The sequence below is a fragment of the Pararge aegeria genome, chromosome 1, assembly GCF_905163445.1.
Source record: "Pararge aegeria chromosome 1, ilParAegt1.1, whole genome shotgun sequence".
Classification (NCBI taxonomy): Eukaryota; Metazoa; Arthropoda; class Insecta; order Lepidoptera; family Nymphalidae; genus Pararge; species Pararge aegeria.
In genome coordinates, this window is record NC_053180.1 from 20,482,083 (window position 1) to 20,505,811 (window position 23,729).

Genomic DNA, 23,729 nt, shown 5'->3' on the forward strand with positions numbered 1-23,729 from the left:
CGGTGATGTACTGCTCACGCGCAGTGTTGCGCACAGTTTTGTGATTTTGTTCATTTTTCTTAAACTTGATGGTGAGTTTATTTATTTTATGTGTTTTTATAAACAGGGACCTACTTTTATCGACATTCTAAAGATAATATGAGATAGGATGGCGTTCAATGGATCTTTATCATCGAAATGCTTACCGGTATAAATACAATGGAGACTTTTATTATTTATAAACAGTTTTGCCCTTGACCTGGACACTTAATGGCTTATGACGCCATAAGTCACGATGACACGATTGATTCTTATAGAATTAATCCCAGAGTATTATATAATATTACTTGCTGTTGCCCACGACTTCGTTTGATTTTGTTTTTTGATGTGGCATTCAATTTAGTTGTAGTTCTAAAAAAATAAAGTATTCAGTATCGCTAAGCCTTAAATGAGGGATTTGCTGCTGTCCGCTGAGGAGTTCTGTCCTCTATCTCCAACCACATTCATCAGATCAACACAATGTTTGGGCAATTCGAAAACATCTATTAGTATAAAAATAATTATTTAAATCGGTTATAATTTGTCGGAGTTATGGTGTAAAATCGTCACTTTCAACCCCTCTGCCAAAGGAACCGAGCTTAATGTCGGGATAAAAAGTATCCTAGGTATATTATTACTTGGAACACTTCCAAGAACATGTGTACAAAGTTTCATGAAGAGGTTTTTGCGTGTAAGCGTAACAAACAAACTTACATTGACATTTATAATATTAGTAGGGATAGGGATAGGGATAGGGATTTGTGTGTGAAGCAGTGATAGCCTAGTGGTTAGGACGTCAGCCACACTTTCGTGGGGCCGAGTTCGACTTCCAGCACGCACATCTAACTTTTTTGAGTTATGTGCGTTTTAAGCAATTAAAACATCACTTGCTCCAACGGCGAAGGAAAATATCGTGAGGTTACTTCGACGCCTGAAAGTTTTCCAAATAATTCTCAAAGGCTTGTGAAACCCAACAGTCATGTAATTGTGTCTTGTAATCTTGTATTGTGACTTTGTCTTTCGATCACGGAACGGGTTTACGTAATTATAGCATAGAGATAATTAATGGGACTGTGAATGACAACGCGTATTTTTTCCGAAAAATACACCATTTTAATTATATTTACTTCTTATTTAATCAACTCAACTATGCCCCCCGTGACTTCATTAGAGAACAACTGCTGGTTAGTTTCTTGTGTCATCCACTATTTTACTCAGTATACCGCGACCTGTCGCGTAGACTCGCCCGCCTGCGCTATTACTACACGTGCTCTGGCTTCCTAATGGTCGAATTGATTTTGAAATAATACCCAGGATTTGGCAACCAAATGCAAGAAGTATTGTTTGAATCGGACTGGTATTTTAAGTACAAAGCTGAATCTAACAAATATATTTTCAAACCCTCGAAAAGTGGACGTTGCGGCCACGTAGCATATTAGGCCGCGTGTTAGTTTGCAACGTTCTAAAATCAAATCCTCTCTAAGTTCTTACTTAATAAATAGTGAGGTGGTAGACTCAGCAGCTCCAGGTAATCTAGATATAATGTTACTTGTATGAGACTGAAATTTAAAGAGACCCTTAGCTTTATTAGAAATCAAGCAAACGTTGAAAACAAAAAAAAAAAACGATTAACCTAATAACTGTTTATATAACAGTTATTAGGTTAATCGTGACATTGACAAAATATTGACAAAACATATCTACACAAATACAAAAAACACATACGTTTTTTGTATTCGGTAAAATAATCAAAACTTGTCTTGAGAAACTGCACAATCATTTTGCCCTTGAACTCTGCTCAAGATGTATTTATCTACCTACATACCTATAAACACCTCCAACGTAAGCTACATTATTTTATAATAACTGTCGTTATCTAAGTATTTATACCTACTCTATTGATTATAAAATTGTCACTGTGCACAATCTGTACATTAAATATCATTAATCTAGAAAAAAATCGGCTCATATCTTGAAATTGGGATTATGAATTCAGAAAACTATATTAATAAAAAAAATTGAAATTTTTTTGTGCGTTGAACAAATAAATTGGTTAAAATATAAATGTACAGAATACTAAATAAAAGGAATTTTATACATTTTACCATTGATAATTCCTCCAAGTGTAGGTAAGAATACTAATAAAATTATAAAAATAAAAGGAATTTTAAACAACAAACTATTTGGAATATATTTTGCTGACACGTTTAAATGCAAAGGTAAAAGATTTATTAATTGTACTTGAAATTTCGCTAAGCATGCGTTGTGGAGCGAAGGTCATTTCTGATCTTGCCCGCTACTTTCGGAAGCCTTTTTTAACCCTGCTATTTCATTGGTTTTGGCTTTACACATAACACATTTTACACAAAATCTTCTAGGTCTTTCTCTTCTCCCGAATCAATTATATATTTTGATACATAGGTACGTTTTCTTTTAGATGGCAAAGTTAATCTTCCTTGGCGGCCTCGCTTTGATCGGTACAGCAGCATGGTTCTTCGTCAAAACACAGGTGCCTGGCTCCCCCCCACAATTGGACCTCAACGAGTGGTGGGGACCAAAGGAGCTTAAAGGCAAAACGGATACAAGCATTAAGCCTTTCGAAATTAGGTTTGCTCAAGAGGTGGGTTCTATGCTCAATTTCATATACACCATCAGATTTGTCTCTGATGTAAGCTTATAATATAGAGTATAGTAAAGCTTTTTGTGGCAGAGTTCGTTCAGGGAAGTAGCAAAAATTCGTCCGAGTACATGTCCCAGTCCCAGCTTCGGTCAGCATAATGGCTTATTATTTATAAAAAAACTGCATGACTGCCATGTTGTGGGATGTATAGAAAAAAAATAGATGAAAACTTGACCATAGGCATCTACCGGACTCGATTATATTAACCAATAAATGAATGAGTGAATACTTTTATTGCAAACCACAAAAAGTACATAAAAAAGAAAAGTATATCAAAAATTTGGCGGCCCTATCGCTTCATAGCCAATTACCTATATGGAAAATAGTATTTAATTCATGATATTACTTGAGAAACTCTAAAAACCCAACCGGGTCTTCAGGCTACACTGCACATCCGCGAAGTGTCTCGCATTTGTTTAAACTTTGCTAATATGTTAGTATCTAGCCATGCCCAAAGCCTCTCACCAGATCAAACATGTCTAAAAATTCTAATACAATTATTGACTATTTCCAGATGATCCGTGACCTAAAAGAACGTCTCAAAAAGCACCGTGAGATCGTCCCACCTCTCGAGAGCGTTGGATTCGAATATGGCTTCAATTCAAAACAACTAGATCCCTGGGTGAAATATTGGTCAGAGGATTACAAGTTCCAGGAGAGGGAGAAATTCTTAAATAAATTTCCGCACTACAAAACAAACATACAAGGTCTCGACATACATTTCATCAGGGTGAAGCCTCAGGTAAATCTTTCTATTTTCGGATTTATTGCTTTAATAGTAAAGGAAAACATCTTGAGGAAACGCACTGCACGCCCCAGATTTCTCCATAACGTTCTAAATGGCGTGTGAACCAGCATAGTGGAACACGTCCTTAGTCCTAATCATTCTTAGAGGAAAGCTGTGCCCTGTAGCCCTGGGCCGGTAGTGGGTTGATAATAATATGATGACCACAGATTTGTAATAAAACAAGCGGACCTAGCTATGTAGGTACCTACTGTTATTTTACGTGGTATTTCAGTTGATACATACATACATACATCCATCCTCACAAATTTTATCATTTTTAATATTAGTAGGATTACCATCCTTCGATCTTTGTCCCATATGCCATGCGACTAACAGTTATTTGTGAAGAGTTATGTTCTTTATCTCCGACAATATTTATTAGATCCTTATTAAAATAAGACCGTACATGCTTTATAGTATGCACTTTCAAATAAAAAAAGAATTATTAAAATCGGTTTAAATTTAACGGAGCTATGAAGTAAAATTGATAAAAAATTTCATCCCATTTCCCGGAGGAAACTTATTGTTTATCGGGATATAAAGAAGCCTATGTGTTGACCCGGAATATCAACTACAACTATACCAAGTTTTATTTAAATCCATTCAGTAGTTTTCACGTGATGCCCGACCAGACACACAGACAGACAGACAAAAATTAAATAAAAATCTGTTTTGGACTCAGTATCGATTTTAAAGCATCCCCCGGTCAAAATTTTAAAAATATATTAAATGTACAGAAATCTTGCAGTTACAGTTTTATTATAAGTATCGATATTTCAGCTACTTTGTCACAAATTATTGTCTTTATCTGTATAACGACCAAATATAATGAGCTACCATATTTGTACCTAGTTATCTTATCTTATCGCAAGGAAACTTGCATATCACGGAAAAATAACTTTGAGCTATGTTCTTGTATATAATAGGGTCTGAGCTGTTTTTCCCGCTTTCTAATGAGTACTGTAGAACTCGCTGGAACAGTAATGGGAGGTAAGTGGGAGCTCCTGGATGCAATCTAGGCATCGGTAAATTAGGAATGTTTACAGAAAAAAAAGAAATACTGTGCCCACTAAGGTCACATCTGTATATTTGGGGATTAATACTGTCTTATGTCCTGTAAATGCGGGATTATAATCTGTCTGTCCGAGTTTCGTAAACTTTCTATAAGAAAGAAGATGTCGATAGCCTTATCTTATTAAAAGTATAATTCAAAATTCATTTATGACACGCAGGCCTAATATAAACACTTTGGAAACGTCAAGTCTGTCTGTTTGTAGTGACTACCACCAGTTTGGAAGGCAGATTCTACCGAGAAGGAGGCGGCAAGAAACTCAGCAGTTGCTCTTTTCCAACATCAACAATTTACATTTTACTCTTTAACATTCATATCTCTATTTTGTGAGAGATGAAAGCGGAGCCGGATGCTTCCAAGCAACCTTGTCATTAAAAACCATTCAATCCTCAGGTATCCGCTGGCGTAACCACTGTACCTCTTCTCCTAATGCACGGGTGGCCAGGCTCCGTGCGCGAATTCTATGAAGCTATACCCCTGTTAACGAAAAAAGCTGAAGGATATGATTTCGTATTTGAAGTTATTGTTCCCAGCTTGCCTGGATATGGATTTTCCGACGTAAGTAAAACCAGTCTGTTATATGTGTTAGATAAACAGAAATTAAAATATAGTTCTCTTAGCAGATCCTGGAAGAGGTGGCTTTTCAGCGATATCACCGAGAAAGCTTACTGTTTAATATATATAGAGAAAGCAGCGAACAACGAAAACTTACTTTCGCTACTTCTCAATACGAATTAAATTAGAAAAGTTGCACATACATTATTTTATCTTCCCTAGTGTAATTCTTTGGTATTCGCTAGTGTGCATAAATAAAATGTAATTAACTTATTCTTTCATTACTACTTTATTTCATACACAGTCTTATTCTTTTATTTTTCCTTGTGTGCATATATAAAATTTGATTAACTGATTCTTACATTAATAATTTCTCAAATGCATTCATAGTAAAAACGTTTGATGAGCAACAAAACGGATGTTTTAACAGGCGGCAGTTCGTCCAGGACTTGGAGCTTCACAAATGGGAGTGATCTTCAAAAATCTGATGAAAAGGCTCGGTCACAAGAAGTATTACATCCAGGGTGGGGATTGGGGTGCTTTAATCGGCAGTTGCATGGCCACTATGTTCGAGGATGAAGTGTTGGGTTACCATTCCAATATGCTGGTTGTACAGGTATGCTACTTTTTTTTAATACAACTAATATTATCTTTGTGTAAAGATGGTATTTTAGTGCTTTTCTTCTGTTTTTTTTTTTAATTTACTGTGTTACTGTTTCGGTTCAGTTGTATTTTATTTACTAAGGCTTATTCTTTAAATATGTTTCAGAACGGTTGGTCGACATTCAAAACTATAATCGGAACTTTCGTCCCCTCTCTGGTAGTAGAATCTCACTTAGCCGACCGAATGTATCCTCTGTCGAAATATTTTGCTTTCCTCATGGAGGAGTTTGGTTATTTGCACCTGCAATCAACAAAACCTGATACTATTGGTAAGTTAGGTCCTAAACATATATTAATAGCACCTAGTATGAATTATTGTATGTCATAATATAGGTATTTCCACTTAATTGATAAAATTTGAGAAGACATGTACCAGGAGACAGTGGCGTCGAAGAAGCATTACCGCATATGACAGCGTCATGTCTTAGTCCACCACTCATTATTTTGTATGCGGCTATGCTCAACTTATTCCTCTAGGGATTTATAATAATCTTATGAGTACCAAACTAACATAGGTAACAACTAGGTTTATGTATAAAAAATTTGAATTACTTAATTGAAGTACTAGTAGTAAGAAATAAAAATATGGGGCGATTTTACTACCAATAAATATTTCATATCAATAAAATTCAAAATTCATTTATTTCATGTAGGCCTAACATAAGCAATTTTGGAACGTCAAGTCTGTCTGTTTGTAGTGACTCTACCACCGGTTCGGAAGGCAGATTCTACCGAGAAGAAGCCGGCAACAAACTCAGCAGTTGCTCTTTCCCAACATCAACTATTAACATTTTACACTTTAACATTCATTTTTCTATCTTGTGAGAGAATAAGTCAATAAGTTTGGGTAACTTAGGTAATTTTCCACCAATAATAATAATGATTCAAGAAGCAGATAAAACAATGTCCCGAAAACCGGTAACGCCTTGAAAGTTCATCTGTTCATCCGGAGGTAAAAAGTATTATTTCATGACTAAAAAAGCAAAAATTGGTTGTCAGTACCTGTGCCATTGCTGCATGGTGCACGTGCTTTCCAATCGGGCATGCCAGAAGGGTTTCATATAAACTATTTCATTAGGCTAAGTTTACTAACATTTAACTTTGTATTTCACTAACCATTTATGTATCCAAGTCGGTCGAAATAAATGAATTTTATTTTAATTTTTTTTATTTAAAAAGGAAATAAAGTTTGTCTACTCCTTTAAATAGCGCTATACTAGTGAAAACCGCCACAGACGTTTCCAAAATTTGGAGATTTTCGGAAAATGATATGAATACTTTTAATATAATTTTTTTATTTAATTGTAGTAGAACTCGTCCGGGGAAGCACGATCGCCATGCTTATTAAAGCAGCAGTGATCTGTGGACAGGCCCGCGTATCGCATACCCTGCGAAGTGTTTATTTATTTATTATTTATTTATTACAGTAACAGTACTATTACACATAAAAGTACTGTTGACATAAAGCAATGCCGTATTTTTATATCACATAAACCAATGAAGTTTCCACAACTTAGTTTATACATAAACGATAACATTAACCACAATTGCTTAGGAATTAAATACCAAGCGAACATTATACAACAACATTAAATTAAAACAAAAACTTTAAAGCTTAATGACATAATAACTAAATAGCTAAATATTTATTTTGCCATAATTATTTTCCTAAAAGTGCCAATTTCGACGTGTACGTCTCGCAATATTTGCTGTTGAAAGCATTGCTCGTACGAGATAAAAAAGTTATTTTCCGAATACCTTGTCTTCCATCTAGTCCACGGAAAGGGAGGTTTACGTCTTGCATACGACATGGAAAATCGATATTACTTAGAAGTTTCTCTATTTATATCTCTGTATATACCTGCTTGGTCCATCAGTAATTACTATAAATAAAACTTGATAAGTTCAATTATTATAATATTAGAATTTAATTATTGTTGTACATGCTCTTTTTTGGGGGAGAATTATTAGGAGATTATAATCATAGCCCGACGGAATTGTTGCTTTAAATACCCATTCCTAATACGAATCTTCTTTATCTTTTATAGGAGTCAGTCTCTCAGATTCCCCTGCTGGTCTTCTCACTTACATATTGGAGAAGTTCTCAACGTGGACGCGATTAGAACACCGTTCTCTGGCCGACGGCGGTCTATCCTACCGATTCTCTAAGGATCAACTGATTGATAACCTCATGCTGTACTGGAGCACTAATTCTATCACCACTTCCATGAGACTGTACGCTGAGAATATGTCAAACAAGAACCGCGCTTTAGGAATAGAAGGGTGAGACACCTTTTCTTAAACAATTTATTCATGTTTCTTTTGATGGTTTTTCTATCATTTTCGCTTTGAACCACAGACTTAGAAGAACTAAGTATAAGTAATAGGAAGAAGTAGACTTGGAGGTATTAAGTATAGGTAATTATATTCAAAGCTCAAACAGACATAAAGATGAAAGAGCAATGTGCAAACTCTGGATGAGTTGAGCAAACTTAGAAAAATCATTGCGTTCTTGTGTTCTGTCAATAAATTGCAAGAAGAAAAGTAGATAGACATCTCATAAGCATCTCAACTACAAGATGACCACTACTGGACTTCTGTAGGTATCCGATCTCAAGCGCAGTCTTGGTAGTCCACCAACAAGGTGCACGATCGACAGCACAAACGAGTCGCTGAAGTTCACTAGCAAGCTGCACTGAACCGTAGCTAGAAATTAGTAATTTTAGAAGTAATTTTACTGTTTAGATATTTTGCATACGTCCATTGAGTAATGTCGTATGGGATCTTGTTATGGAGCAGAGCTGCTGGTATAGAAACTATATTTATACTAGAGAAAAGAGCTGTGCGATCGATATATAAACTTAGATCACGCGAATCCCTTCGTACCAAATTTAAAGAAATAGGTATACTTACAGTAGCCTCGCAATATATTGATAATAATATAATCTTTATTAAACACAAAATAAGTAATTATAAACATAAAATCGATATAAACAGTCGAAACTAACTAACTAACTAACTAGAAACGGACATAAATTAGTGATATCTAGCATATCGTCTGAGAAAGTACAGAAATCCTTGGGTATATGCTTTTATAACATGATACCGAAGGTAATATTACATCTACCTTCACCTAAGTTTAAACAATATATTAAAACACATTTAACAAATCGTGGTTACTACACGATTGATGAATTCCTTAACGACAAGGCTACTTGGAAGCAGGCCACTCCGCTCTCATCCCTCACAAAAAAGAAAAATTCTAAAGATTGAACTTAAAAATGATGTTGGTAAAGAGCAATCCGCTGAGTTTCTTGCCGGCTCTTCTCAGTGGAATCTGCCTTCCGAACCGGTGGTAGAGTCACTACAAACAGACTGATTTGACGTTTCAAAAGTGCTTATTAATAATGAATTTTAAATTTGAATTTGAATTCGAGATTAAACATATATCTCCTTCTATACGCAGATACCCCTCATCGGTACCGACGTGGGCCCTGCAAGCTAAGAATGAACTTATGTACCAGCCCCCTGGCATTCTCAGTCTGAAGTTCTCGAACCTTCTTGGAGTCACAGTTTTGGATGACGGCGGACATTTTATCGCATTCGAGCTGCCTGACGTATTCACTAAGGATGTCTTCAGAGCTGTGAAGGCTTTCAAGGAGTTCCATAAAAGGAAGACTGAGTTGTGATTTCGGAAGACATAAATGTTTTTATTTTGTTTAAAGTGTAGTTTAATTTAGGTGGATTCAAGTAGATATTCAAGAAAAAGAAGAGTCTTGAAGCGGTGATAGCCTAGTGGGTAGGAGCTCTTTTTCAGTTTCGGGGAGCCGAGTTCTAATCCCAGCACCTCTAACTTTTCTAAGTTATGTGCGTTTTTAAGTAATTAAAATATCACTTGCTTCAACGGTGAAGGAAAACATCGTGAGGAAACTTGCCTGCTTGAGAGTTTTCGATAATGTTCTCAAAGGTGTGTGGAGTTCCCGAATCCACACTGGGACAGTGTGATTTGTTTATTTGTGAGTCATTGTTTATTTATTAATTTGTATATGTATAACTCGCACACGGGGATTACTGTCCTTTTTATGCCTATTCTAGTGGAAAACTCTATCACAAACCACGCCACGGGTGTTTATCTGTATATTAAAGGCATTTATGTACATTGTACACTATTCTTCAAAATATCAATCAGTCATCTTAGTAATACAAATCTAAGGCTAAATGGTATATTTATTTTTTTGTTTAATCATTCATCTCCTCAAAATTACTAACCCAACTTTTTTTATCGGTTCTTTGTTCCAGATTATAAGTTTTGATTCTTGGTCACAGTAAAAAGTTTTAATTAATTCGAGGATAGCGCCGTTAAATTAATTATTAAAAGATTATTGCCCGAAACCTCATTTAACATTAGCGAGTAAAACAGATTTTATCGGTGCGGAAAGATGGATTTAAACAGATTATGAATGCCTAAAGCCTTAGGTGTTTTTAAAATATATCATACTCAGAGTTGGGGATTTCATCTTCCAATTTAACACATAGTTGAAATTTTTGTCAAGTGCTAACCTGTCAGTTTGTAAAGGCACGCGTGCATTTCACTGATAAGGGCCTTAAACAAGGGGTGGGGTGGTGAATCAACCTTAGTGAATTTGAGGGGTGTTTACGTTACGTAGGTACTCACCGTGAATAATAAATATACCTACTGTGTACGTTTAATTAAATGAAAAGGTTATTGAATTGATGATAAATTAATAAGATTATGTGAATTCAATGAAAATAATAGGTTTTCTTTGAGTAGTTAAAAGATTTCTTGGAAGAAATGTTGTTAGGAATATGTCGATAAATATCCTACTATTTTAATGTCTACAGATGATAAATATTATTTATTTATATTCATCACTCTACCGGTAACAAGTACGATCAATACCAGTAGGTATATTTATGGTATTGGATAAAAGCAGGCGTTACTTCGAGGAATTCTATGATACACCTAGAAATTTAAGCTTATTATACTCCGAGGAAAGTAGGAGAATGTATGGTGCAATTTATAACTACTCTCCGACACCGGAGCATCCTCAGGAGATGTCTTTTATTCTCTCATAATATTTCTCGGAGTAGGTATAGCAAAATAAGCTTAATTTACATGGTGTATATTCAGGGCGCGTACTAGTGAGCCTAATTGCGAAATTTGACAAACGAGCCAATGATATGTTTTTCGTGGTGAGTAAAACTTAACCATTCCTATGATCACAGGAGCAGTAAACAAAAATCTTCATCATCATCATAGCTACCCATTACCGCCAAAACATACCTATTGCTCTCTCTATCGCACGCTAGTGTATGACATAGAAAAATTAAATAAAAGGCCTTAAATACATAATATGGTACTAAATAAACATATAACATACTACCAACCATGACAGCAAATATTTCCTAAAAAGCCTATTACACCTAAAGTAGAAAATACATAATATAGCAAACATTCAATAAAACCTACAACACATAGAGGTACAGATATTTTGTGTTTTTATCTCACCCCCGCAGGCGTGGAGTCATTTGTCGATACTCTATTGCCTCTTCACTGCTGGTAGGGTAACCACAGATGTTACGGACGCTCTTATAAATGTTGTCAAAAGCACAACAAAAAGTCAAATAATATTTTCGCATACGTCAAAATAAAATTTTGTTTTTTCGTTTCAGTTTACATATTTAAAACATTCTTATGTGACATATATCTTCTTAAAATCTAGCATAATCTTTAAAAGCATAGATGTTGAATATGTGATGACAAATAAAATAGATTTATTTCGTTTTCCTGATTTTACTATTCTCGAATGACCATTACGATATTCTATACAATAAAAATGTATAGTTATAGCATAAATAAAAACAAATACCAACATTTAGTCTGAATTTGCTATATGAGAATTATTGTGACTTAACGTACTTTACCCAACCACAAGCATAGGCAAACAATCACAGAGAAAGAGGTCGTTTTAAGGTCGGTCGGTCTGTCCGTTATATTTTAGTGAAGATGGGTCATAGTTACAAAATAAAGAATTATTATTATTATTAAGTAGGAACCTATAGATGAACGAACTTTTCAAATGAGAATTCGTGAAAAACCCATTTAAAAATGAACATAGAATATGGTAACCCTTACCTCACCCTAAATTTTATTCATGAGTGGTCAACCCTGAGGGATTCTCACCCTTAATGCTCTAAATCCCATAATGTATGGGTGGATGAGCGATTTGAAAGTCGTTTAGTGATTTCTCACGTTTATTTGCAGGGTGTCGGAGGGTTGTTATTGCTATTTTATTTATTACCTAAACCTCAATCCCAAATTAAAAAGAGTATCAATAAAATTGAATTTTTGGGATATATGGAATACGGAGTTAGTAGATAGCTATATCGTTTAGTCAACTTGACATAACCACGGCTAGCATGGGCAACACAGAGAAACGATTTAAATTTATCTTCTCCCACAGCTTTATCAACTCAGAGTTGACGCACTGGCGCACTAGTCAAAATAATATCCAAATAATATATGTGTAATAATAAACGTGGTAAACTTCTCCTATTCCATATTCCCGTTTATCATGTGGACACGTTATTTCACTTAATAGACACACAATATAAGGAAAAAAGAATCTCTTACCGTGTAGCTAAAGTTCCTAGTTGCAATACACACCCTGCAAAAAAGTTTTCTAAATTCATGAGACAATACTATATAATAAAATAAGTAAAAAAATATCAATTACCCACTTAATAAAGAACAATGCCAAACCAAAACATTCCTACCTAAATACGTACTTGGCCTAAACTAAAAAAAAAACTTTAAAATACACAATTTCTTAGTAAGTATTAGCACCTACAGCTTTTTGTGACGGAGCTCGTTCGAGGAAGTAATATCGCCATGCTTATTTCTGACGCTGTGTTCCGGTGATTCCGTTGTAATTACTGTTAAGCTTAACACCTACGCCTCAAATTGATGGACACAGCGCGGCATGTTGCAGGACGTGCTCCTTGCATGCCCTGTGAAGTGTTACTCTGTTTTTAGGCTATGATATTCTACTTACCGTCCTGTAAGACGTCAATTATAACTAAAAAAAAAATTAGACAATCATTTCTTTGTAACAATAATCTGATTTATGTTGTTAGCCCAAGCGGTTAGATGTGTAAGAAATCCAGTCGTAAATTGTCTCGAACTTACTTATTAAGCAAGCTCAGCGCACGAGCCAATGGTGCTTAATTGGCTAGCCTTGTCCTACAACACGGCGATGTAAATAAATTGGTCGACGGGTATCTGCATAGCCACATAATCTATCTAAAGTGCGCTACGTAACCCTCGGTTTCACACTGTACAACTATTCATTAAAATCAATCTGCAATTCGATTAACATAGTCAAACACCATCCTTTATCAACGTTGGCTAATCTCGGGCGTCGTCTGGTCGCGTGCGCTGCGCTAATATTGTCATGAACTTGTGCTTAATCCTTGCGAAAGAGGATTATGAGTTTCATTCATAATATCAAATTTGGGGAATGCATACTTGTATATTTGGTATCGCTAAAGCCAGACGCGTTGAGTAAACGAACTCGGTGGTGCGGTTTTAGGCCCCGTGCTCTTGAGATCGTGTAAGTCAGTATCACTAATACCTGATAATAATTGCAATCAAAATCTGAGTTCGTTATTCATTATTTACCTGTAAAGGCATGGTGATTCTCAGCTCTATATCAGACCAATAAAACTCGTGCCTCGAGATATTCAAATGTGACCAATTATTTCGTTCCATTTCTATAAGATAAGACGAATAAATGTTGTCAAAGGATTTTCTAGGAGGTGAGATGATTAGATGTACGGTAGGTTTTAATATATTTGCCATAGATACCCCTAATAGATCGGCTTTGATCTTAGACTAACGTGCAGTGGAAAAAGGAATAAAGAAAGACTTCCTGCAGCAAATCAACTTGGACGCTAAACCAATTTGTTCGTTCTATTTCTATAAGATAATACGAATAAATGTTATCATGGGATTTTCTATAATATAAGATGATTAGAGGTACAGTAGGTTTTTATTTGCCATACCCCTAATAGATTAGCCCGCTACCATCTTAGACTGGCTTGCAGTGCAAAAAGGAATAAAGAAAGACTTCCTGCAGACTCCTTAGAAAAAAAAACTTTAACGCTATCCTAGTGCTATCCTTCTACACTTTCCGGAGCACAACTAAACTAAATATTACGGCTGAAGGTAATGGATCAGATTGGTTTATAACTTTGTGTGTTTATCTGCGAATATATTCTTGATATAGTCGTGGAATTGAATGAGAATATTCACCTAGAACTACAGCGATCTAAAGATCGTGAGAAAACCTGCATGCCCATAATGTTCTCAAAGGCATGTCCAGCGCGGTGGACTACGACCTAAACTCTTTCCAGGGTCGGAGGAGACCTAGCCCTGTATTGGGGCGGTAATGGGTTGGTAATAACTGGTGGTAGTACACCGATCTTATTTGAACTATAAGTAGGTACAGTGGCTGGTGGATAGCATAGTGGGTAAGGCTTCGGCTTTCCTTCTGAGGGGACCGAGTTCGATACCCAAACATGCACTTCTAACTTTTCGTATGTATCCCTTGCTTCGACGGTAAAGGAAAAAATCATGGGGGAACATGTGCATGACTTTGAGTTCTTCAAAGGCGCATATGGTCTACCAATCCGCAATTAGCCAGTGTGGTGGCCTATTGCCCAAACCCTTCTTATTCTGAGAGGAGGCCCGTATCCATTTGTGGGCAAGTAATGGGATAATATTGACGACTAGGCAGGTACGAGTAGTGTGGTATCATCGAGCAGGTGTGTATCACACACATGCCTTTATAGAAAATATTTCAAAAAATTACAGACGTGGCCAATTTAAGTTGGCATGAATTATTTTCTCAATAGATTTTCAACTTTATCATCAACCAAATAACGTATCGATCGGCTTAATTTTCCTAATGATAAGATTATTTTAATTGATAAGTATTCATACTAAAGAAAAATAATCCCAGTCCATGTTTATCAGTGTTTTGTAAAATACGTGTATGGAACGACATTAAGGTAAGGTAATCAATCAGACCTGATATCGTTTTTTTCTCCTCAAGAAGACCTAATAGTCTGAGTTTAAATTCTACAATTTATACTATGTTTATTAAATGTTATTGTACTTCTTGTTTTGAAAAGGAATAAGAGCTATAAAACAAGTTTACTATATATTAAACAATTTAACTTATTAAACGATTTTGTATCAATTTCGACTTGTGGATCGGATTTAACTAATATTTGTCACTCTCAAGTAACGTTTTTCCATAAATGCGTTAATAAAATTTAAATTCATTGAATTGCCTACTTTATAAGCACTTTTAAAACGTCGAGACTAAATTTTTTAAGTGACTGTACCTCTACCGACTAAGGCAGACTCTACATAGGAGAGGTCAACGAAAAACTCAGCAATCGCTAAATGTAATCTCGCTCTCGTTAACTTGAGACCTCACGAGGATCGGTCAGTTAACATCATAAAATGCATTTACTTATAAATTGATGTACATAATTTAGCTAGCGTTAAATTAAATCGACTAACACGTTTTATGAGCATTAATTAAAAGTATTATTGGAGCTGATAAGATAAATTCACTCTAGTAATTTTAGAGATGGATGAACCATTGCTGATTAACGTTTATTACACACAAATTCAGTCAGGTATAACCTTACTAAATTTGTGAAATTTCAGCTTTAAACAAAGAACTTGTAGAAAAGATGAAGAGGTGAAGCTTAAGGCAAGCGTTAAGTTATCATAGGGTGATGATGGAACTAATTGAGGGGCTCAGCTGTGAATTGTTATTGCTCTAATTAGTTTTCTTTTTTAGTAATTTTAAAGGGCAATGTGAGTTGGAGATACTTAAAACAACTGGTGAAGTTTATTGAAGGCTTCTTCTTAGATCAGGGCGCATTTGAAATTCTTGTAGCTTTCAGTTTACGAATGTAGTAATCCCGTTCATCTAATTACTATGTACACATTTTTTGTGTAATGTACGCATCAAATTATTAAAGCTATTTATAAGTATAACTATTTAACTCCTACAAATAAATTGTATACAGAGACGAAAATTCTTAATATTAATCAATTATACGCATTAAAAACCTGCATAAGAAAAATAAGCAGATAATATACTCTCACAATTACGATTTCAAAAAAAAACATACTCAAACTATCTAAGAAAACGTAAAACTAAATTTTTACTATCTAAAACTTGAACCAATTATGGAAAGAAAAGCAATTAAAGTGTGTGGGAGTGCTGTTGTACAATAATTTACCTGAGATAATCGATTTGTATTACCGCTCGCTAACTTTTTTCTTTAACCACCCGCAATTTTTTTTTACTTTTAAATAATATGGTAGATTTGTACAGCACTTTGAGATTTTGTATCTACTAATTTTAAAATATTGTTGTATTCTCGATGTAAGTGAACTATTGTGTTCTTTTTGAGCAATAAATGTCTTTTTCAGCCGAAAAGTGCCATGTATCAGCCTATTAGAATAAAAAAACTCTGTTGAGACTGTGGAGAAATCAGTAATCCTTCGGGCGAGGTAACAAAATCATCACTCATGAATAGCTGAAATCAGCACTCAATAATAATCACTTTTGAATAGCAAGGGTAAAATCTCCGTTCCGTAGCGATTTATAACATTGAAACTACCGGTATCACTTTTTCCCAGATGGTGTTCCGAGTTCTACTAGCGGTGCTGGTGGTCATGGTGGTGATGGTGTTGGTGCCACTGTCTTACTTGCACCTGAGAAGCGTACCACCACTCCCGAAGATCGTTCTCGACGAGTGGTGGAGCTCGCAGCTAATGAAGGACAGCTTCAAGGAAGATATAAAACCTTTCAAAGTGCAGTTCAGTGAAGTGGTAAGTTGTAATAAGTTTCAACTCTTGCCGAACTTAGTTAAGCCAGTTTTTTTTAATATCTGGAGGTTTAAAATATCAGCCTAGTTACGAGGGTTAGGGCAGTCGAAGTTTTATCTACTAGGCCGTAACTTCGACTTCTTTTTCGAGGGTACAGTATTCGATAGACTTAGTTAGCGTAGTTATAACTTCATAGTGTTTGTGACGACCTAACTGGCGCAACGGTGAGCGCTGTGAATTTAGGAGGTCCCGTGTTCGATTCCCAGCAGGGGCAATTTGGGAATATATAATTTCTGAATTTTCTCTGATCTGGTCAGCTTGGAGGCTTCGGCCGTTGCTAGTTACTAGCTTACCAAAAAAACGTACAGCTGAACAATTTAGCGTTCCGGTAAGTTTGAAACCGTAGAGGTATGGGTTTAATGTAATTGTCTTATCTCTGACACGATACTCGATACTATCTAATACTGTATCATTACTTACCACCAAGATGTGATTGCAGAAATAAAAAGACCCGTGCCCTGTTTTTCGTCGAGTTATATATAAAGAAACTGAATTGTGTAAATGAATGAATTATTGTGCAGTGCTACCTTTATTTTGGCTACCAGTTAATAGTCAAGGGAATAAAGACTTCTATTTATCTTTTTTTACAATAGTTTTCTATCCCCAGATGGTAAGAGACATCAAAGAAAGGTTGAGAGACCGCTACCGTCTAGCTCCACCCCTAGAAGGCATCGCGTTTGAGTACGGTTTCAACAGCAAACAACTCGAAACCTGGCTCAAATACTGGGCTGAGGAGTATCCTTTCAGGTACAAACTAGATATTCGAAAATGCTTTTAATAAACTAGTAACTGGTTTTCGGTAAGTTGTAACCCATGGCCAAAACTAATATTGAAGTTATGAATTCCCACTTTTGCCCAAGTTCAAAGGATGCAAACCGAGAGCTCGCATATAGCGTTGCGAGAGCAATACTCCTTTGAGGGTCTAACATAATAATAATATAATTTGTTTTGTTTTTCAGTGAACGAGAGAATTTCTTCAACAAATATCCACAGTTCAAGACCAACATACAGGGATTGGACATTCACTTCATTAGGGTGACGCCAAATGTAAGTAGCGAGCTCATAAACCACCAGCGATATGTATTATATCCCAGTTTCCCAACCATAAGCAGCACGGCTAGTATTGGAAGAAGTTTACCCCCGTTTATTTTTACACGTATAAATAACGGGTCGGCCGTAGTCCACTACGGATACTACACTAAGATGTGTGGAGTCCGCCAATCCGCACTGGGCCAGAGTGCGCATTGGTGGACTCCGGCCTACACACACCTTTGAGAACATATAAAGAACTCTCATGCATGCAGGTTTCCTCACGATGTTTTTCTTCACCATTGAAGCCAGTGATATCTATAAACGAGCAATTATTATATATATATATATATATATATATATATATATATATATATATATAGATAAGAGTATATATATATATATATATATATATAATTGGAATCTCGGAATCGGCTCCAACGATTTTCATAAAATTTAGTTTAGTAAGTATTTATTTTATACTATTTAATTTTGTATTCAGGGGGTTTCGGGGGCGATAAATCGATCTAGCTAGTATTCATTTATATTGGACACACGACTATTTTTTTAAGTCGACTCATTCGCGGACGAAGTCTCGCGGGTCCGCTAGTATTATATTATTTAACCTGTGCGCCAATTCTCCGAGACTTGATAAAGCTGTGGGAAAATATATAGTATTGTCTTTTCCCCGGAGTAAGGCTCGAGGTCGTGGGTAGCCTGGTTATTCGGAGTGAACTTGGATGGATATGGTAAATTACGATCAGATTCAAGGACTTGTACGAAAAGTAGGTAAACTAGTTCGTGAGGATTATGTTTGTATGTTTCGTCTGCTTATCATTTTTAATTTTGCCTTCAAGGTTCCACCTGGTGTTGAAGTAGTGCCGTTGCTCCTTCTTCATGGCTGGCCAGGCTCCGTGCGGGAGTTCTACGAGGCTATTCCACTGTTGACATCTGTGAGCAAGGACCGGAACTTCGCCATCGAAGTCATTGTCCCCAGCCTGCCAGGGTTTGGATTCTCAAGCGTTAGTGTGAAATAAATTTTAATATTCAATTACATCCTGGGAATTTTAGTTCATTTTATATGTTTCATTTAAAGGTGCTCATACAATCAAGAAACAAGAAGTGCTCATACAATCAAGAATCAAGAAGAAAGGTGCTCAATCTGAAGATTGTCTTTGAGCTGCTATAAGTAGATATTAGTATATGACTATGATAGTTCGTTGACTAATATGTTGCAAGTATATTTTGAACTAGGTAACTCCTGCGAAAAAATCTGCCTGACATTTAATTCACGTTCTTAAAATGAAAAACGGTGTCTAATGCATTTAATAAAAGAATCAGTTAAGGTGCATTAGTTGACTTCTTGATGCTTTTGATGACCAAGTCAAGCTCAGAAGAGAAATATTTTCAAATTTAATACATTTGGTTACAGGCAGCTATCCGACCAGGCCTTGGAGCTGATAAAATGGCTGTCGTATTCAGGAACCTGATGCACAGACTCGGCTTCAAGAAATACTATATACAAGGAGGCGACTGGGGAGCGTTCATCACTAAAAACATGGCAACTTTCTTCCCTGAGGTAACTGAAAAGATTATTTAGTAGAAGATGGAGATTGTGAACTCATCGCGTTGCTTTATAAGTTAGCATATTCCGGAGTATCCAATATATTCCGGAGTAACCAATAATATTTGATTCTCTGTCAAGAAATTCTCAGTTAGTCAGCCTAAGCTTTATAATTGGGCCGAAATCTCAAAAAAATAAACCTGTCGATTTAGACTGATTTAGCAACCGACGAAGTCTGTTCAACTGGCCCTTAAATATTCAATTAGATTTTCAAAAAAACTGCAAAAACTTGGATTTGATTTTCAAACAATCTGCGCAAACTTGGTTTTGTACCAAGAGACACTCGTATTTTTCCTTTTATTTTTCAGGAGATTCTTGGTTACCACACCAACATGCCCTTCTCAACGTCACCGCTGTTCACATTCTACACTCTCCTGGGAACCGTCTTCCCATCTCTCGTGGTCAGCTCTGACCTGCAGGATAAGATGTACCCTCTGTCGAAGGTTTACGGCAACCTGCTAGAAGAGACTGGATACCTCCATATACAGGCCACTAAACCTGATACCATCGGTAATTAAACAGCTCATATGTTACAGTTACTCAAATCGGGATTTGTAACTGTGACAAGAACTAATTTAACTTCGCTAAAATGTCTTTTTTTTTTGCAATTATTATTAAGCGGTCAAGTTAACTTTACACTGAACCTTCAACGTGTCTGCATATTTAATCCATTTTAGCACTTTCGTACTTTGATCATTATTAACCTGCTACCACCACTACAGGGCACGGGTCCTCTCAGAATTAGAAGGGATTTAGTCAACCTCGCTGGCCATGTGCTGATTGAACCAATCCGTGAACATTATGAAGAACTCAAGTTTACAAGTTTCCTCTCGATGTTTTCCATCACCGTTATAGCAAGTGCTATATATGTATGAATGAATACACTTTTATTGTACAATAAATAAATAAAAAATATAACAGAAAATAAGAATACATACAGCAAGATAGACAGAGTTTACAATGTGGCGGCATTGTCGCCACATGGCGATCTCTTCCACGCAACCAAAGGTGTAAAATAACATAGCTGAGTATAGATCCAAGGTGCGGCGTGACTACTTTCACGTGATATTTAAATTCTTTGCATTAAAAACGCACATAGTTAGGTGTGTGGGCCGGGGTTCGAACTTCGCTCTCATCACCGGCTAAGTTTGTTGTGGGCTTCTTCTTAGACTAGGGCGCGATTGGAACCCTCGTAGCTTTAGTTTTAAGTTTACGATTGTAGTTATCGCCATCACTACTCACTGCTATGTACACATTTTGTATATAATAACGCATCAAAAGTGCCATCTATGTGCCTATTTGAATAAAGAAATATTTGACTTTGACTTTGACTTTGACTTTCACACGCAAGAAAGAATAATGATTGTAAATGTTGATGTTGGAAAAGAGCAACTACCGAGTTTCTTGCCGGCTCTTCTCGGTAGAATACGCTTTTCGAACCGGTGGTAGAGTCACAACAAACAGACTATACTGACGATACTTGACGTTTCAATAGTGCTTTTTTAATTTTGTACTATGACTTCAACTTATCTGTTATAGGTGTGGCTCTAGCAGATTCGCCGACAGGACTCGCAGCGTACATCCTCGAGAAGTTCTCAACGGGCACAAACTTACAGCACCGCAGCCGCCCGGACGGAGGGCTCACCCGCCGCTTCACCAAGGACCAGCTACTCGACAACATTATGCTCTACTTTGTGACCAATTCCATGACCTCAGCCATGAGACTTTACGCCGAGACATTCAACTCTAGATATTTCAGCATGAAGCTTGATGAGTAAGTGTATAAGTATATAAGAGCCCAGTTACAATAACAGCTACAGAAAACAGAAGGTTTTACAGCGTACACATACATATTTCTGGGCTACAAGAATTTGACGGGCGATTGGCGTAGAAGGCAGCAATCCTGCTTTCTGAGTCCAAGGCCGTTCGATATCCTAAACTGGAATAATGTTTGTGCGATGTACATGAATGTATTCCAGTGTATGGTTGTTTATCTCTATATTACGAGTATTTATGTATATTATTCTTAAAAAAAAAATCATCTGTAATTTTAGTACCCATAACGCAAGCTGTGCTTTTTTTGGGGCTAGATGACGTTATGTGTATTTTCGTAGTATATATATATTTTTTTTTTTGATTAAAACCCAAAGAATCCAGTTAATAGTTTGCTTAGTTAGGGCGAACAAGAAAGACAAACAAACAAAACACTTTCGCATTTATATTATAAGTAAGGACCATTTGTTTTCCGCAGGATTCCATCACCGGTTCCAACGGTGTCATTACAAGCGAAGAACGAGGTTTCCTTCACGCCGACCTGGGCGATCCAGAGGAAATTCCCGAATCTCATACGCAACACGGTACTGGACGACGGCGGCCACTTCTTAGCATTAGAACTGCCCCAGCTCTTTTCTGATGATGTCATCAAGGCTATTGGAGAGTTCAGAGCATGGCATAAGAATAATAGAACTGAGTTGTAGTTACATTGGTTTAAAGCAGTTCTTCATTGGTACAAAGGGGTTTGAATATTTTAGTATGGAGCCTGACTTCATTACTGACCGCAATTAATTTTTTTTTTATATAGCGACCACGTTTATAATAATAATAATAATAGAGCTTTATTTACATTGCAGTAAATTATTTCTCTTTATTGTATTTATTGTATACTATCTAATTTAAAATATTTTTGTGACTCCGCCAGCGGCAGTAAAAGCCTCCAACTATTTCCGCTTTCATCTGCCCCAAGATAGAAAAATTCATGTTAAAATGTAAATATGTAGTTGATATTGGAAAAGAGCAACGCATGAGTTTCTTGCCGGTTTTTTCTTGCTACAATCAATGCAAACAGACAGACTTGACGTTTCAAAAGCGCCTAGACCTACTTGAATAAATAAAATAAATAAATATACTATGACAATACACACACCGCCATCTAGCCCCAAAGTAAGCGTAGCTTGTGTTATGGGTACTAAGACGACTAATGAATATTTTTATGAATAATATACATAAATACTTAGAATATGCATATAAAAACCCAGACACTGACAAATATTCATGCTCATAACACAAACATTTTCCAGTTGTGGGAATCGAACCCACGGCCCTCGGCTCAGAAAGCAGGGTTGCTGCAAATCGGCTGTCTAAATTGAAATAAATGAAGTATGTTTTTTTTTTATTGTGGAATATGTCAGTCAATAGAAGAAATGCTGATTTTTAGTCGTTGATATTTAAATGACCGTTTGAGCTGTACTAATGAAATCAAGGGTTCTAATAGATCTTAAGTGGTTTCAATAAATAAACCAAATTTCATCTGTTTATGCTAAATATATTTTGAGTTTTTAAGAAGACAAAAGTGACTCTAACTCACTCTGGTTCGTGTAATATTATAGCACGGTAGCTGTGTCACCAGTTCCTTATTCTAGGCTGGAACTTGGCTGACACGCTATCGTGTGCCTTTATATAAAATCTGACTCATTTAATTTATTTTAAGTTCCATAAACCCTCCCCATGATAAATTAATATCAAATAACAATTACTTTGTGCCCAATCGTGGTGGGGTTCGCCTTATCTGTAATCACCAGTTCACAATTACGCAGGCGCGTGGCAGGCGTGCGGTGTGGGATTAAACACCATAAGGAAACTTATTATAGGTTTAACTTCAAATCACATCCTGGTACTTAACTTTTGCGGGAAGTTGAAGCTCACAATCACATTTGGATTTTTTTTTATTCGCATGGACTCACATTAAATATACAGACCATTGTTATTGGTCATCATACAATGATGTCACAATACTTGAAGAGTTAATAAAGGTGTCACCATACCGCTGTTAATACATAACTGTCATTATACAGTGGTGTATATTAAACTATTACATATTTAAAAATAATATTTTAAGTACGTGAAATTAATATAGAACAATTAAAGACCCGATCCGACCGATCGAGAGAGAAGATGACGGCCGATTGGCGCAGTTTGCAGGGACCATGCTTTCTGAGCTGATTCCCACTACTGGAAATGTTTGTGTGATGAGCAAGGATTTTTTTTTAATGTCTGGGTGTTTATATTCATATTGCTATATACATAAATATGTATATTATTCATAAAGATATTCACCATCAAAAAATGTCACATCTATGTCAAAACAATGGCAATCCTCAAACCCATACTACTTGGTTTTGGAGTCGTCACAGGAGGGTATCAGGGTACGAGGCCACGGTGCACGCTGCTAAAAATAATCCTCTACAGCAATATTATAAAAATCAAGCTTAATTTGTTATACTCCGCGAAAAGCAGGAGAATCTG

At 36.2% G+C, this 23,729-nt stretch overlaps 1 protein-coding gene across 1 annotated transcript; it reads left to right on the forward strand.

Moving 5' to 3' along the window:
• LOC120636101 lies at positions 1-22,006 on the forward strand. The gene is made up of 17 exons (XM_039907436.1): positions 1-71; positions 2,456-2,638; positions 3,213-3,440; positions 4,951-5,115; positions 5,543-5,728; positions 5,882-6,044; positions 7,824-8,058; positions 9,242-9,460; positions 14,820-14,868; positions 16,526-16,717; positions 17,382-17,521; positions 17,734-17,821; positions 18,661-18,825; positions 19,236-19,382; positions 19,736-19,937; positions 20,967-21,201; positions 21,679-22,006. Exons 1-17 carry the CDS (start codon positions 69-71, stop codon positions 21,902-21,904), a joined length of 2,826 nt encoding a protein of 941 aa, XP_039763370.1. The 5' UTR covers positions 1-68; the 3' UTR covers positions 21,905-22,006.
• The last annotated feature ends 1,723 nt before the right edge of the window (positions 22,007-23,729 follow it).